Source organism: Sander vitreus, chromosome 24, assembly GCF_031162955.1.
Source record: "Sander vitreus isolate 19-12246 chromosome 24, sanVit1, whole genome shotgun sequence".
NCBI lineage: Eukaryota > Metazoa > Chordata > Actinopteri > Perciformes > Percidae > Sander > Sander vitreus.
In genome coordinates, this window is record NC_135878.1 from 11,432,029 (window position 1) to 11,449,547 (window position 17,519).

The window sequence follows — 17,519 nt, forward strand, 5'->3', positions numbered from 1 at the left end:
TATCAGACTGCTGGGAACACAACGAGTCACATTTCATTAGTTTTGGATGGATTGGTGATGCTAAAGCAGCAAGCATTGGATTAGGTTGACTACAATATAGTCCTACTGTTTCAATCTCCTTCATCCCTCCATGGTTATTCCCCTTGCCAAGTGTAGATCTCAACATACATCAGGAACTGAAGAATAAGTCAGAACTTCTTCCAGTATGGCGCATAGTCCAGAATTATGTTAAAAATAAATTATCAGACTCGGTTTTCATTTTTACAGATGGCTCTAAAGATCCCGACAAAGGGTGTGCAGGTGCAGCAGTGTATATCCCGGTGAGTGATACATCAATAAAGAAAAGGTTATTAGACCATTTATCAGTATACATTGATGGCAGTGTTACTGGCATTACAGTGGATATAGGAGAAGGGATTACACTAAACTGTTATTGCATCTGACAGTCTTTCAGCACTTTCTAGCATTAGAACAGACAGATCATCATCTAGAACAGATATTATCAATGAAATATTTATTATATTGTACAGACTGCAAATTAAGAGTATATGTACAAGTGGGTTCCTGCCCATGCTGGTGTGGAGGTAAATGAGCAGGTGGATTTTCTGGCCAAACAAGCACTTAAGATTACATATGTAGACCTACAGGTCCCAGTAAGCAAAGCGGAAGTTAAATCATTCATCAGGACATATGCACAAACAACATGGCAGGAGTATTGGAACATTAGTGAAACAGGATGGCATAGATGCAAAGATGATGATGGTGATGTGTTGGCGATGGGTGGGCTTTAAATGTAGGGAAGAAAATATCATTACTTGTCTCAGAATTGGCCATACAGGTCTTAATTATTCATTACATAAAAAAGGCAAACATTCTAATGGAAACTTGCATACTGTCACCAGCCAGAAACTGTTGAACACATTCTAATTCATTGCAAGGAATACAACACTACAAGACACTTTGTAAGGCAGACCACCATACCTTTTCACTGTCAGGGCTTTTGGGGGAAACAGTCGGCAAGGTATATCACTATATTATTATGTTTCTAAGAGAAATCGATTTAGTAAAGAGGATTTAGGTTTTATTTATTTTTATTTTTTATTTTTATTATTTTAATTATTTTTCCTGCATTTATCTCTCGTTCACACTCCAGTCCAGTTGGTGGTGGTAATGCACCTTTAAGTTGGTTTGCCAACCGCCAATAACCCATGAAAAAGAAGAAGAAGAAGAAGAAGAAGAAGAAGAAGAAGAAGAAGAAGAAGAAGAACATGAACATGTGGGCCATTTATTTGTGTTTACTTCAAGTGCAGCCGTCCCTATTATAATACATCCATGACCCGTCAGTATTGAGGATCTCTTTTTCTCTTAACAGTTTATATTATTTTACTGCTCTAGCGTGATAATGACGCATTTTGTTTGAAGAAGCATCACTTGTGCCGTCAGTCAGCTTCAGCCAGAGACACTGACAAAGTAACAGTCAGAGATGTCTGGTTTCAGCGCTGAGCTAATTGACTACCTGGAGGGTAGGATAACATTCGAGGAGTTTGACAAGCGGAGAGATGAGCGGAAAGCCAAGGTAGTTAAATCAAAACTATGGGTATTTAAGCGAGTTAGCTAAAGCGGCAAAACCCCACAGTTAGCATAGCTAGCTAGTTAGCCAGCTGACGCAGTATCACCCTTTCCATCTTAGATTGGTTAACATTCGTCTTATAGACTTTACTACAACACTATCACCATGCTAACTTAGTGTTTAGGAATTAGCATTGGACTGTTTTATAATAATATATTAAATAGTCTACTTTAAATTATACATTGTTGTTTAGGCAGTGGTGGAAGAATTCAGATCATTTACGTGACTTAGCTAAGTAACGTTAGACGTATGTACGTTAACACCACACTGTAAACATTCTCAGTTACAAGTAAAAGTCCTATCGAACACATTTTCACCGTTATCTACAGATAAGAAGTTATTTAAACTCAATTCCATATTATAAAAGTGGGGCAAAGCTTAAAATCTTTGATAACCTTATTATAAAAGCAGCCACACTAAGTAAGAAAGTGAACTATATATATATATATATATATATATATATATATATATATATATATATATATATAATCTGCTTATGAACGATAATACTAAAATAAATATTAAACATAGCTGGGAAAAGGACTTTGATGAACCCCTTGATGACCAGATCTGGAGCAAAGTTTTGTAAAATGGCAAAAACATTTTACTAGTTTAGATAAGTTGCATGAAACAAAATATAAGATAATTAACAAATGACATGTGACTCCCGAAATACGTTGTAAATATTATGATTCATGCTCTGAAACGTGTCGAAAATGCTATAAAGAAGTAGGAACTTATTTTCATTTAATGTGGTCATGTTCTGTGATGGAAATATTTTGGTCCTCTGTTCAGACAGAGATTGAAACATTTATATTCTTGGTGTAAACTCCATATCTGGTCAAAAGGCAAAACTACTCTATCATGCTGTATGCTGCTCGCCTCTCAATCCTGCATATTTGGCTTGATGTACATTCACCTACAATATCAATTTGGTATGATAAATTACTATCAGTTCTACCTTATGATAGGATGATTTATGTACTGCAAGGAACCTTGCTTTATGATGATTTTGTAAAAGAGTGGTCCCCCTCAGTTTGTATTTTAGTAGTGAATGGTCAACAATAAGCTGCATTGGACCTAACTAATTATAATATGCTTATTAATCCTTATTTATTTGTTTATACCTGCAAATGTCCCCCCCCCCCTGTGTGTCTTTGTTACTTTTGGTGATTATTTTGTTATGATTGTTTATATGTTTTGTAAATTATGTTCTCCTGGTATGATTTGTTTTTGTTGTTTATAATCAACAAAACAAGTTTAAAAAAAGAATGTTAAAGTAATGTTAGGTATGATAAGCAAAATGTACTTCAAGTATTAAAAGTAAAACTAATCAATGCAAATTGTAGACACTAGAAACATTTTTTACATGAAAAATGACTAAAACCATCAAAATAATTCTGCCATATTAATTAATCAGCCAATTATTTTAGCTGTACCTGTAGAGAGAGATATATATATATATATATATATATATATATATATATATATATATTATATTATATTGTCTGAAATGTAGTGGAGTAGAAGTAGTAAGTTGCATGAAAAAAGTACCTCACATTTGTACTTAAGTAGATTACTTGTGTAAATGTACTTAGTCACATTCCAACTCTGTGTTTAGGTAACATAAAGTCGATACTTTGTTTCCTCTCTCAGGAGTCAGAGGTATCTGCTGAAGGTGTGGAGGATGATGCTCAACCCTCTACCTCTGCACAAATCCTGGGGAACATCGGTAAAACTGCTGTCTGTCTGACACTGGTGGGGTTTTTAAATGTGTATTGCTGCTAATCAGGAAGTGGTGGGACACTATGAAGTCAGAGGATCTTTTTGACCACTTAAACTCTTGTTCAGTTTCCTTGAGACCTAATACTTATTGATACACATCAGATGCAAAGATAGACAGATGTTGTATTTGCATCTTTACTAAAGAGAGCAATGTGCTTTTAATAATTAAAAATGTAGATTCAGTTATTTGTTATTTTACCTGACAAAGCACAGTACTATTTACACTGAAATAGCAATCATATCTAAGGTGATTAGACTTCCATGGAAAAGGGAGTATCTAATATCTAACAACCAATTTGGAAAATATTGCGTGATGATGACACATCATGACACACAAGCACTATTTATTTTTACGAGGTAAATAGTTATATATTTAGCAGCCAATGTGTATTTTCTTTTTCAAAGAAGCGGTCTTATCTCTCTGCTGTCTGTAACGTTACCTCTCTCACCCAAGTGAGGGAGCTGTACTGCAGCGTGTAGCAAATGTCGGAGCTGACATTAACATTAATGTAAAAATGCAAATAAATCAGTGAATGCACAGGCATTTAATGATACACCAATCCAAGTTTTGGTGTTGAAATAAAACCCTGTCCTTTTTGGCTGAGACTGAGACACACTGAGTAAAATGCTATTGATTTTGTGACGAGACCGAATACAACAGCACTGCTGAGGTCTATCAACGCAGCTCCGCTGACCGGAAGCTCAGGCAAACGAAGAGAGGAGAGCTAACGTTATGCTAAGGCTAACTCCTTACCGGCTATCACTTTGCAGCATTTTCCTCACCAATGTACGGTCTTTGCAAACAAAAAGGATGATCTTCTGCTACGGATCACCACTTACATATTAAACATTAAATGCCGTTTCTCTCATTCCATGGTGTTTATACAAGTATAGAAAAAGAACAAACAGTATAAAGACAACAAGGGTTTGAAAATACTAGGATAAAAAAAGCAAATACTAAAAATATTCTAGATATTTACAGTTAAGTTAAGCTGAGGGTTGGGGGTGACAATAAGGTACAGACAAATCAAGAACAACAACAAAAACTGTAATGTTAAAAAGTAGTGCAAAATAGAATAGAGTGCAAATACAAAGGAAAAGATAAAAAGATGTACAGGCAATATGCCATCTACAGGAAGAGTCATTAGCAGCAGTTTTTGGTAGGGGTGTAATGATAGATCGATCTGGATCGATATATCGATTCAAAGATCCACGATCTAATATTATCGATGCAAAGTGAAAATATCGATACATATCGGCTGTAAGATTCTCCTTTATTTTAGATTCCTACTTTATATTTATTCTTTTTATTAAAAAGAATGGTTTTGTTTTTCATTTAAATGCCCAGAAGAGCTCAGTTATGAAACTGACAAATCATATTTTTATTTTTTATTTAACGCTATTTAAAACACACAGCGTATTCGTTTAGCTGCATTTCCTTTCCCTGCTCTCCTCCGTCTCTGTCGCTCACACGTCTCTCACACACACACACACACACACACACACACACACACACACACACACACACACGGCCCCTCCCTTCCGTGCACACCAACGTGTTGTGCACACAGCGTCTGTCTCCATCAAAACGAGAGAAGACGGCTGACGAAATTCACAAGTTCACGAAAGGATCTCGTGAACACCTTTACACAATCGCACATTAAAAAGTCCTATACAAAATATTTTATATTCTGAATACAATGTTGTCAGTGTGTTAATGTTGGAGTCCCGACCCTTAGCAAACAAGCGATTGTGCCTGCTTTAGAAAGTTAACTAGTCACAAGTGTGCGATAAAATGCAGTTGGGTTGTCGAGGTCAAACACTATATCTAGCAGCTGTGAATCAAATAAACTTATTACCGCGACTGAAAAAGGCACGTGTTGAGGATGAGGACCAGCCTGAACCAGAGGTATCACTCTGAAACAGAGCTGAACAACACTACCAGTGTAATTAGTTATGTTATTAATTTGTTTACAATATTTGTCATATATTTATCAAGCAGAAAGACAGGGTCACTGGGAGAGAAAGAGATAGATTTGTTAGGCATTGAAGAAAGAGTAGGAGAGGAGGACAGCCTCCAACAGCATGCCCCCCCACCCCTCCTCACCGCGCCACAAATTGCTTTCTAATCTGTGGGAAACACTGTTAAGTTTCTTTTTTGAGTTGATATAAATGTAACTGTGTTAAATTGGCATATGATATTACCATACTATTACAATACTTGTATTGATCGCAGGTTCCTAAATTGAATTGAATTGAAATTGTACCATGACAGACTTAAGATATCAGCAAATATCGTATCGTTGTCCAAAGAATATAATATCGTATCGTGATAAAACTTGTGATTTACACCCCTAGTTTTTTGTAGTGTTCTGTTCAAAGTGGCTAGTGCCTAATGTACATATGAAATTATAAAGTAAAGTTCTTATGGCTGAGGCTGTGTGGGATGGGTAGGTTAAAGATACAATCTAATTACAAAAAATATATTATTATTATTACTTATTACTGTTGATGACATCACTTGCACAATTCTCCACTCCTGTCAGAGGAGGGCGTCAGCCCAGGGGTCCAGCTGGCCTTTGCTTCCATGATGGGAGAAAAGCCAGAACTACCATCTTCCGAAGAGGAGGACAGCTTGAGCTATGTTGATGATGAAGATGATGAGGATTACAAGGTGGAGGAAGAGGAGGAGGGAAAGATGGAGGTGGAGAAGACAGAGAAGAGGCCAAGGCGAGGGGGTAAAGGAGGGAAAGGACGGAGGAACAAAAAGAAGAGTGAGTTGGCTGAGGAAGAGGATGTGACGGTGGGGGACGTGTTCGCGCTGGAAATGGAGCTGAACCGAGAAAACAAAAAGATGATGAAGGTGAGGAGGAGGGAAGAGTGTGTATGTGTATTTTCCCAGCTCTTATTGTGTGTGTGTATCATGGAAGAAAAAGTTCTCTCAGGTCCAGTGGCTGGTTCATATGAGTTTTATTCACTGCGAAGTGGAGAAAGAAGTTCACAAGAAGCTGTAGAATTCTCTAACCAGAATGAGTTTCTTGCCAGGGTTTTATACATGGTCACAGGAAGCAACATAATAAACAATGCTGAGAAGACAGTCAACTCACAAGTCTGTCTGAGTAGATTTGCATAGGCTCAATACCAATACCAATCTAATCAAAAGATGTGAATCTCACTCAGTGATCAAAGTGAAATGCTTCATTTAGCACTAAGCAAGATTAGGATGGTTTGGTAATTATTTTTCTTCTACACTGTCCAGGAGCGCCGTCATCGCAGTAAGCTACCCCGAGCTCTGAGAGGCTTGATGGGAGAAGCAAACATCCGCTACGCCAGAGGGGAGAAAGAGGACGCCATCTTGATGTGTATGGAGATCATAAGACAGGGTATGAAACAACTTGTGTGTGTTTTTGGAATTATCAACTTTTACATTTATCGTTTATCTAAATGAATCTTCTCTCCCTTTTTTCCAGCTCCTCTGGCCTATGAGCCTTTCTCCACATTGGCTATGATCTACGAGGACGATGAAGACATGGACAAAGCGCTGCAGTTTGGTCTGATTGCCGCCCACCTGAACCCCTCAGACTGTGAGGAGTGGATCAGACTGGCAGAAATGTCTCTGGAGCAAGACAACATCCGACAGGCCATTGTCTGCTACTCAAAGGGTCAGTTTGCCATTAAAAAGTCAAAGTATATAAAATATATAAATGTCTACTAGGGCTGTATGATATATCGTTTACAGCATCGTTTTCGACATTGCTCTATAGTCTCATCACAGCATGTACAATGTCAAGTAAGGCAAATTAACTCAAACACGTCATGCTACAACGTTTTTGCTGCTTGATACAGAAGGAAAACTCAGACGGTTCTCATGACTAATCCAGTGTTTCGCATTAATTACCTACAGTCTGGGTAGGCCTGCCACAATTTCATAATGAACCGAAAATATTTTTACACTTCTCAATGGGTGTGGTCTGCGCTGTCTGCCTGGGGGATTAAACTTGCCCCTGGGATGGCCGTTCAGTGTGGGAGGATCCCCTCGTCTCCCCGGCGCTGGCTGGCCCTTGCCGGGCGCCTTTACCCCAATGGCGGTGCCCAGCAACCAGCTCTGGGTTGGCTTGGACGGGGTCGGGGTGAAGGTGACTCGTGGCTGACAGCACCCCCTGCCTGGATTTCCATGCGCCTGTGAGTTTTTTGCTGCGTCATTACCATTCATATAAGATAAGAACTTAATTGATCCCATATTTGAAATTCACTTTTTACAGCAACTCAAGAGTAAAAAAAAACAAAGGAAAAAGGTAATGAGTGATAAATGAAATGAAACATAAAATAGCTATTATACACCTTTCAGTAAAACAGATAGGTCCATGATGGATAAGGGATAGATGGATAACAGGGTTGCACGATATTGACAAAATGTGATATTGCGATATCGATTAGGAATATTGCGATATCAATATTAATTTCGATATTTTTAAACATATGTAACATTATAAAGGTTACGGGAAAACGCATCAAAATAGATTTATAACAAATTAAACAAGTTTTCTTACAACACAAGCTTTATTTCAACTGACAGTCATACTGGACTGGTACAACATGAATAAATAAATAACGACCATGTCTACAGAACAGGACATGTTTTACTGGTTGTACAGTATAAAATAAATAAAGAGAACAGAACACAACTTTTCTTTCGCTTCTCTGATTCGTTCCATTTTGTTGTCTCTATTTCTTCACTTACACTGCCACTCTGTCGAAATATGCACACACGTGGTATACTCCATAGGGTTTGTCACGTAGTGGACCCGTGTGCTGACGTGCATTAACATGTGCAAGCGGCACGGTGACTGGCCAATGAAATGATGATCATTATAGCGTTTCAAGCGAGCTCTAAATCGAACACAACTAAAGGCTGATTTATGCTTCTGCGTCAAATTGACGGTGTACCCCCACAGACCCCTCTGCGTCTACACCGGACCCTACGGCGTAGCCTGATGTGCACCTCTCGAAAAATGTAACTACACGTCGCTGTGACGCACGTCTCTCGGCTGTGGCTTGGTAGCGTTGTAGCTCCTCCAAACAACATGAAATCAAGGAGAGGGTTAACTTTTCCTGCTACATATTTCCCACCTTGGTCAGAAAGCAGGGGAGGGGAGACGCTATGTTTCTCTCACTATGACTCTAGAGTCCAGTGTTTCCCACACATAGACTAATGTGTGGCGGTGTCTCTCACTATCAACAGCTGCTGCACATTGCGTTTCGTTATTCTTTTTTAAAAAAAATGTTTATGCTATTTAAAACACGGTCAGCTGCATTTTCTTTCCCTGCTCTCCTCCGTCTCTCTGTCACTTGCGTCTCGCTCACATACACACACACACATATATATATATATATATAAAAGGGCTGTCAAAATAACACGTTAATTTCGATTAATTAATCTGAGAAAAAATAACGCGTTAAAAAAAATTAACGCAGATTAATCCATTCCATATTGACGTTTGCATACAGACAAAAATCTGGTGCCACTGATATGTCTGCGCTTCTCTCTGATGCTCTGAAACAGACGTTACAGGAAACACAAACCCCGCTGCATGTGGCGCTAGTTAACACAATACTCAACAACAGCTAACGTTAGCCTACCGCTAGCTAGTAGCTGGATTAAACACGGTTAAAATGCTGACAGCTAACGCTAAATGGTGTAAAGTTTGACTGTTAGAGGATTCAAAATCGGTATGTAACAATCTGCAGCTGCCGTCGGAGAAACAACACAGCCGGTGCGTTCAATGAAACTGGTAAACTACAGCCTCGTGGTGCATTTGAAGTTATTGTAAATGTCCTTTTCCTATCTGGTTGTTGTTTTTGTCGCTCAACAGCAATTTACTAGTGAAATAAGTTATTGTTATACATTATTATTAAATCATTTAATTTTGACCATATGGCCTTAGCAATAAACAAGCCGTTCTTTAATGTCACCAACTGTTGTTTAGTACCCTTTTCCCATCTTTCTTAAAAAGTATCGGTTCAGGCACCGTTAATTATGTATGCAATTAATTTCGATTAATTAAGAGTATGTACACAGAGTATGTAATTAATTAGATACATTTTTTAATCAATTGACAGCCCTAAAAAAAAATATATATTTTAGGGCTGCAGCTATCGATTATTTTAGAAATCGAGTATTCTACCGATTATTCCATCGATTAATCGAGTAATCGGATAAGAAATACTTAGTAAGAAATACTTAGTAAACAGCTATAGTAAATATTTACTATTGCTGTTTACAAAAAAAGGAAACCTGTCTTTTGTATATATACTTTTGTATATCCTTTTTTAGAAAAAGCAACATCTTTTATTGCCAAATTCTCACAATCTCGTTATTATCCCAAAACTCCGTGTTAGTCTCTCTGTCAGCTCAGCTGACAGTCTGTGAGTAATAAAAAAAAAAGACCATGAGTCTTCATAGTTGCCACGGTTACCTTATGCATGCGCATGATAGCTGTTGAACTTTTGAGCTCCAGCCGGCCACTCTGCAGGCTGAGCTGTGGTGTGGTGTCAGGTTACAGCTTGTTGCTACAGTCATTACTATGGAAATAACCACGGCAAATCATTTTTGGGGGAAAAATCAAGAGGGTAAGCTTCGCTTCAGAGCTCAAACCTCCTATGGCGCCATTTTGATGCTACGAAACGATCACCCGACGTTAGCATTCCATTGACTGCCATTCATTTTGACGTCACTTTGACAGCAAATAACTTTACATCTGAAGCGTTTAAAGACTTTATTTGTCCATTGTTTATTTCTAAAGAAACACGACAATGTATAAAAGGCTCCATTACCTTGTACCTCATGTTATGGCTCCGTAGCAGGCGTCTTTGTAAAAAAAGGCTAACGATTGTGTCATAACCAAGCGACTTACTGTCGCATAGTAGAGGAATTACCGTATAGTACAGGAGAAGCTCGCAGGCAGTTTCAACTTACATTAGCTGTTTAAGTTTAATTACTAATGTTAACTAGCATTTTAGTTAGCAATAATTCGCCATGTGTCCATGTTATCTCCTTACGTATACCTACGCTTTCCATCTCTGCAAGATTGGGAATGATTGAGATTTCTCTTGGCACAGCTACCAGAAGACTTCCAACTTTCAGACAGGTTGCTCACATCACATTTACGTCGTCTCTCTCAGTTGGAGGCTGTGCGGTAATGCTCAGCGCTCACCGGAAAAGTGCTTCTAATATCCTTCACTGGTCTCCGTCCAGAGCAACGGGATCTGTTGGTCCAGTTTATATACTGTCTATGGGAAAAATACGTTTTGGAATATTGGATTGTATGAGTTCGGCAATCGACTAGTGTGGATTTCACCAGAAACTGGTCCTGTGGTGTTTGGATTATCTATCCCTCAGACCTAGAGCTTAGATCGGGCCCAAAAAATCAAGCCCTACCCGAGCCCGTGCACGTTGCGTCCGATCCCGGCCCGGCCCGACACATTAACTGTAATTATGAGCCCGAGCCCGATTTAAACCCGACAATTTTTAATACGTGGGGTTATAACTGACGTTCTCAAGCACAATTCCGAGTTGTTTGAACTACAGAAATCTGTTTAGAATTATCTTAATAAATGCAGGTAATGCAACAAGGACGAAGCATGTAAACAGCACTATTTGTTTAATCAGAATGGAATGGATCAGAATGAAGAAACGTAAAAAAAAACGATCAAGGCAGCAACATAATCAAAGCCCTGGAACCACATAGGAGACTTTCTTGTCTCGATCACCTAATTAATACTGTCCTTCGCCACGGTTTGCATGCTGACGCAGTGCTGCAGATGGGGGAGACATGATGTAGCACAGTTTACCTCACACTCAAGTCAGTGCAGGACATACACCCAGAGCTACGGGAGAAGCTGGAGAAGCATACCTTTCTTCCCACCGAATAAGGCTAATAAAGTAATGATTAAAAAAACACAAATCCTTGATCAAGGGCCCAGCCCGGCCCGAGGATAGCGGCGGAAAATATCGGCCCGAGGGTCTGGTCTGGTTGGGTCCGGTTTGGGCTCGGGCAGAGAATCTAAACTCTACTCGGACCACAGTACGTACGCCTGCAGAACAGTGTCTCAAGCACTATTCTAAGCAGCATGGGGGCGCCACAAGGAACCGTGCTGGCTCCGTTCCTGTTTACCATCTACACAGCGGATAACACCGACCGATGCTTCTTGCAGAAATTCTCAGATGACACCACAGTCGTCGGCCTTATCAGAGGAGGTGATGAGGAGCAGTACAGAGGAACACTCAACAACTTTGTGCAATGGAGTGTGGACAATCACCTCCATCTCAATACCACAAAAACCAAGGAGATGGTTGTGGACTTCAGGGGGGGAGGAGGAGGATCCAACCAACACCAATCACCATCAGGGGCACTGAGGTAGAGTTGGTGGCCAACCAAAGGTACCTTGGTGTGCAGCTTGACAGCAAGCTGAACTAGAAGAGCCATATGGAGGTGGTGTACCGTAAGGGGAAAAAACTGAATTTTTTAAGGAGGCTAAGGTCATTTAATATCTGCCAACCCTTGCTCTGCAGTGTCTATCACATAGTGGTGGCCAGTGCTCTGTTTTTTGCTGTTGCCTGTTGGGGAGACGGCGTCCGCACAGCAGACAAACGGAGTGGACAAGCTCATCAAGAAGGCCGGCTCGGTGGTCGTGGCTGAACTAGACACGGTCCAGCAGGTGGCAGGGGCCAGAACATTAAATAAACTAGGATCAATACTGACCAACCCTGCACACCCACTCCACCTCCTGAAGGTGATGAACAGCAGCACCTTCAGTCAAAGACTGATGGCGCCAATGTGCAAGTCGGAACGGTATAGGAAGTCTGACTCTATAATGCGCAAAAATAACTTTCCTTCATTTATATTTTTGTATTTTAACTTATTGGTATGGATATATTTGAGTAAATGTGTGGTGTTATGTCTGTCTTGAAACTGCTGTGACACTGTAATTTCCTGCAAAGGATTAATAAAAGGATCTATCTATCAACGCACAAGTATAAACATCAGGCCACTTACGTAGGCTATGGCAAAAGCTCTGCGTGGAGCCTCCGCAGAACCTTAAATCAGATAGATCAATTTTTTGCTGATTAATTAAAGAAAATTAAAACGGCGCCATCTAATGGCCGATTGACACCAAGTTTGGCACAGATGCTAAACCGGCCATGACAAACAACCTTGTCAAGTTTTGGGCAATCGGAATAGTTGTTGCCAAGATAACGCAACTTCCTGTTTAGACAGGAAGTTTAGACAGGAAGTTGCTGTAACTTGCAAATTTTTTGCACATTTTTTCAACTATCAAAATTCTCTGGATAACTTTTCATTATGAGGGTCAACAGATGCTACCTGCAAAGATTCAAGAAGATTGAAATCACGGCCTAGGACGAGTTCGAAAGAATGTAAAACACATGAAAAATGCATAATTAAAAATGGCCGCCTTCCGGTTGGGCGGAGCTAATGAAGGTAAATGGGAAATATGTCCGCAATGATTAGAGCAATATGGGTATTAAATCTGGTGAAGATCGGAGCAACTATGTCCAAGTTAAGGCCTTCCAGGCATTAGGGGGCACTATGGAGCCCACTTACAGGTTTGGGCCAAAACGCTGTACAGTCTCGCAAAGCTCCCAGGTGTTTATGTGGGCGCCAATATTTGTGAGTTTTCGTATATATTGAGGCCATCAAAAATGTGCCCAAGTGCTAAAACCAATTAGGGGGCGCTATAGAGCAACCATACCACTCCCAAGACTAAGGCTGAATCCCATTTCTCTATTACCCCTACCCCTTAGCCCTTGGCCCTAGAAAAACGAGGGGTAAGGGGTAGGGGTGAAAACATACCCCTATGAAATGGGACGCCACTTGGTTACATCATCATACATACTTAGGTCTGTTTGCAATACATATTTGTATACACACTGCATGGTGTGTTGTATATCTGTTTCAGTTATCACTGTTTTGAATGTCATTGATGTTCAGAAACACTTTCTTTGTTAAAAGCTGTCTTTATTGCCCAATAAAGTAAACACTACAGGCAAAAACATTATATAAAAATATGTTATATTACAGAACCATTATCAACTATTTAACTTACATGTCACACACATATAAAGAAGGCACACAAATGTATAAAACTCAAAAAAGACACACAAGACCACAAACAAACAAAAAACTACAGCTATTCTGAAATTCCAGACCCCAGTCTGATGCCTGTTGGCCAGTAACCTTTCCCCTCATACCCCATTTCCTTCATTAGTGTCCTGTATCATGACCAACAACAATGTACAGGTGCATCAACAGGAATGAATTACACGTTTACAATAATACAGTACCAATACAATAATGAATGGCTACAACACGAACGCAGAAACTTCTACTCGTTTTCAGAAAGTGGATCAGCTGCTGGGTTTCCTCCGGCGTCCCTGTGTGATACAGGACGGCGGTGTTATACACTGATATCAACACTGTAGACATGCATGTAGTCCATTCAAGGCAGAGAAATGCGGGACTGTTGTGCAAATAAGCAATGTAGCTAACGTTAACTTTAGCGTTAGCATAGCAAGCTAGCGATTTTTAAAAACGTTTCAATTACAAATACGGTTGCAAATATATATGTACAGGACTGTGTAGAGCACAAAACAAGACCGTCGTAATTTTTAAATCAATTCTTTAAGCCGAAAATACTTACATTTATGGATCTCCCTGGTCGACGGGGCAGCCATGTTCCTTGTTGCGCAATGAATCTGGATAGCCCTTAGAAGCTTGCGTTCTTACTTGGCGTCAAGGGGTATATAGCCCTTCCCATTAGCCCTACCCCTTGACCAAAATGAGTATTGGGACAGCACTTAATCTCTCTGGAGCGCGCAAACCAAGGGCTAGGGGTAAGATAGAGAAATGAGACGCAGCCTAAATGTGAATTCAGATGAAAGAGTTTACTGTTGTGCACATGGCTGCAAAATCTTGAGTTTTCGTGCATCCTAAAGTCCTCAAACAAATGAAGATTTTTACACAAAAACCAATATTTCGGAAATTATAGAATTTTGTAATTTTTTCTAAAAATAGCATCATGGACTTGAAGATGAGACCTATGTTCCCTCAAAAGTTGGTATGTTAACTTATTACTTTTGTCCAATTTAAGGCGCACATTAGGGGGCGCTATGGAGCCCCCTGGCAACGCCCGAGCCCAATCACTACAGAACTTTGCAATTTTCACCAGTTGTGACATGTGTGCAAATTGTTGTGAGTTTTCGTGCATGCTAACCCCCTCAAAAATGCCATTGGTAAAAATAATAACTAGAACTGCAAGTAGTTATGACGGGGCCCAAGCCACCCACGGCAGTCGCCCCCGACGCCCTGGGGAGCGCCCGAAAGCGGAACCTGAAGCCGGGCGGCTCATGTACAGTTCATGTACGGTTTAGGCTGTAGTCGGAGTTTTAGGCGGAGAATAATAATAATCAGTAGAAAAACAATAGGGTTCGACAGCCCTGCTGTAAGAATTGCATAGCTTTGCTATTGCCCGTTCTTGCAGACTCGGGCTTGGACCCCTAGAACTGCAAGCAGTTATGACGGGGCCCAAGCCACCCACGGCAGTCGCCCCCGACGCCCTGGGGAGCACGCGAAAGCGGAACCCGAAGCCGGGCGGCGGGGAGGCAAACGTTGGTAAATATCGAGAGGCGCGAGCTGCAAGGTATGTGGTACATTTCCATTGCAAATATCCCATTAACATTGAGTAAAAGGGCCAAAACTCGTCTACGTTGATTATAGCCCCCCCCAATGGCCGATCTTCGCCAAATTTGGTAGAGAGCCTCCGAGCGGCATGCCGAACTAGCATCACAAGATTTGTGTTGATTGCATTTCCTCTGGCAGAGATATTGTAATTGCAAATTTCCCATTTATATGCATTGAGTTATTGGCCAAAACAGATAAACGTTGCTTATAGCGCCCCCTAAAGGCCGATCTTCGCCAAATTTGGTACAGAGCATCGTAGTGGGATGTTGAACAAGGATCTCAAGGTATTTACTGATAACATTTAATTTGGTCGAGATATGCTATGATATGTGTGGTAGCTAGCTAGGAAAATTTGTTTGGTCGTCAAATGCGCATACTTTAACGCAGCAAAATTCCTTGAGTAACTTTTGGTCACGTCTATCTGGAGATGCTACCTACCAGGTTTTGTACTGATCCGTCGCACAGCCTAAAACAAGTTCGAAAAAGTTGGTTTTGCGCATTGCACGATATTGCGGAAAAAAATGTATGCGGAAATGACCTTTGCTTATATCATAACATTATAGCGCCACCTAGTGGTCCACATGTTTAATTTGTAAGGATTTTTAATGTGTAATGTGGGAGTTAAAGGCAAAAAAACATTATAGCGCCACGTAGTCTGTACATGTGTAATTTTTGGTAGGTGTGGTCCATGACCCATTGTCTATCTACCCTGTAAATTTAAAGTTGTTCACGTTAGTGTAAGTAGTAAATTTAGACATGGGTCCCATAGGCCACGCCCACTTTGACCCCTCAGTACCCCACTGTAGGGTTGGCCTCATGAGTGGCCCTAGATGGTACCCAACAAATTTTGTAAAAATTGGATGAGCGGTTCATGAGATATAAACTTTTTGTACTTGTAGCACCCCCTAGTGGCCAAATTTTATAAACCGCGTGGGTGACCTTCAGAGGGTCATGGTAAACAAGAATCTAAAGTTTGTCGTTAATGGCATTTATTTTGGCCGAGATATGGCAAAGTTGGTGTTTTCATAGTTAGCTACACAAATTTGTTTGTGCCTAATATTTGCAATTTTTATCCTATCAAAATTCTTTTTATTAACTTTTTGTCCGGCCCGTCTGGAGATGCTACCTGCCAAATTTCGTGCCGATCGGTCACACGGTCTAGGAGGAGTTCGAAAAAGTAGGTTTTTGATAAATCTCGATTTTTCACGCATAAAAGTTTAGGCGGAAATGGGCGTGGCCTATATCACGTGATTCAGTTGGATCCAGGGAACGCGTGGATGTATGGTTTTTGAGTGTACGGTGTGGGAGTTATAGGGCCAAACGCGTTTTTTTCTGCTATAGCGCCACCTAGTGGTGGACGTGGGTGAATTGTTGCGCCTGAGGTCCTTGCGGAGTTCTGGACCATTCCTGAAAATGCCAACCCCCCACCATGTACGGTTTAGGCTGTAGTCTGAGTTTTAGGCGGAGAAGAATAATAAAAATCAGTAGAAAAACAATAGGGTTCTACAGCCCTGCTGTGCGAACGGCATAGCTTTGCTATTGCCCGTTCTTGCAGACTCGGGCTTGGACCCCTAAAAAGAGTTCTGGCCACTCACAATCAAAGTAAAATACAGCGTGTTGAGCTGTTTTTAGATCAATTTCAATCCATCTTGAGAGTCATAAAATCAAATAAGTAGAGATGAATGGTACCGAGGAGGTAGAGTCAAAAAATTATAATGGAGAGGTGAAATGGGCAAACTTTCTGGGTGTAAACACTTGTCCAAGCCCAAGTAATCTCAGTCTTAAAGCCTCCATCAAGGTAGATTGTCACATTGTTTTGTTCTCTTATGCAAACAACTTGATTTTCAGCTGCTGTATCTTTGCATTCAGCTTGTGCCCATCCAAATTTATTATGATCTTCTGGAAAGACTCTAAGGTGTATTTGAGGTTGTCTGGAAAACTCAGATCAAGGGCATAAATGAGCCCAAAAAGCATGACGAAGCCCATGATGACACTGCCCAAGTTGCTCAGGACTTTGATGCCTTCAATCACAACTCCAATGTCCTCAGGCTCCTGATCCCCATCTCTTCGGATCACGTAAATCCCCATGACTGTGGTTGCTAGGTCCCTTTCTGCATCCTCAGTTGCCAGTGCCTGAACACCACAAACACAGAAAACACAGTGTTTAATAAAGACGGACAGAGAAATAATGGGACAGACACAGTGATGCAGGGCTCCACAGGTGATTGAGACAGACACAAAAATACCAGTATACATCTAGAAAAGCATTCGTACATTAACAGCAACAACTTATCCTCCCCATCACAACTGAACAACCTCCCCACTCCAAAAGCAACCCTAACCCC

At 40.5% G+C, this 17,519-nt stretch overlaps 1 protein-coding gene across 4 annotated transcripts in view; it reads left to right on the forward strand.

Annotated features, from left to right (window-relative positions):
• Positions 1-1,223: 1,223 nt before the first annotated feature.
• gtf3c3 (general transcription factor IIIC, polypeptide 3) overlaps positions 1,224-17,519 on the forward strand; it is a 62,660-nt gene continuing 46,364 nt past the window's right edge. For 2 of the 4 annotated variants that reach the window (XM_078244061.1, XM_078244064.1), the window contains exons 1-5: positions 1,224-1,576; positions 3,287-3,362; positions 5,962-6,278; positions 6,675-6,798; positions 6,886-7,077. In XM_078244061.1, the coding sequence (XP_078100187.1) occupies positions 1,484-1,576; positions 3,287-3,362; positions 5,962-6,278; positions 6,675-6,798; positions 6,886-7,077 (802 nt within the window). In that variant the 5' untranslated portion in view covers positions 1,224-1,483. Of the gene's footprint in view, positions 1,577-3,286; positions 3,389-5,961; positions 6,279-6,674; positions 6,799-6,885; positions 7,078-17,519 lie in introns of all 4 variants that reach the window. The other 2 variants (XM_078244063.1, XM_078244062.1) reach the window with 2 other exon arrangements.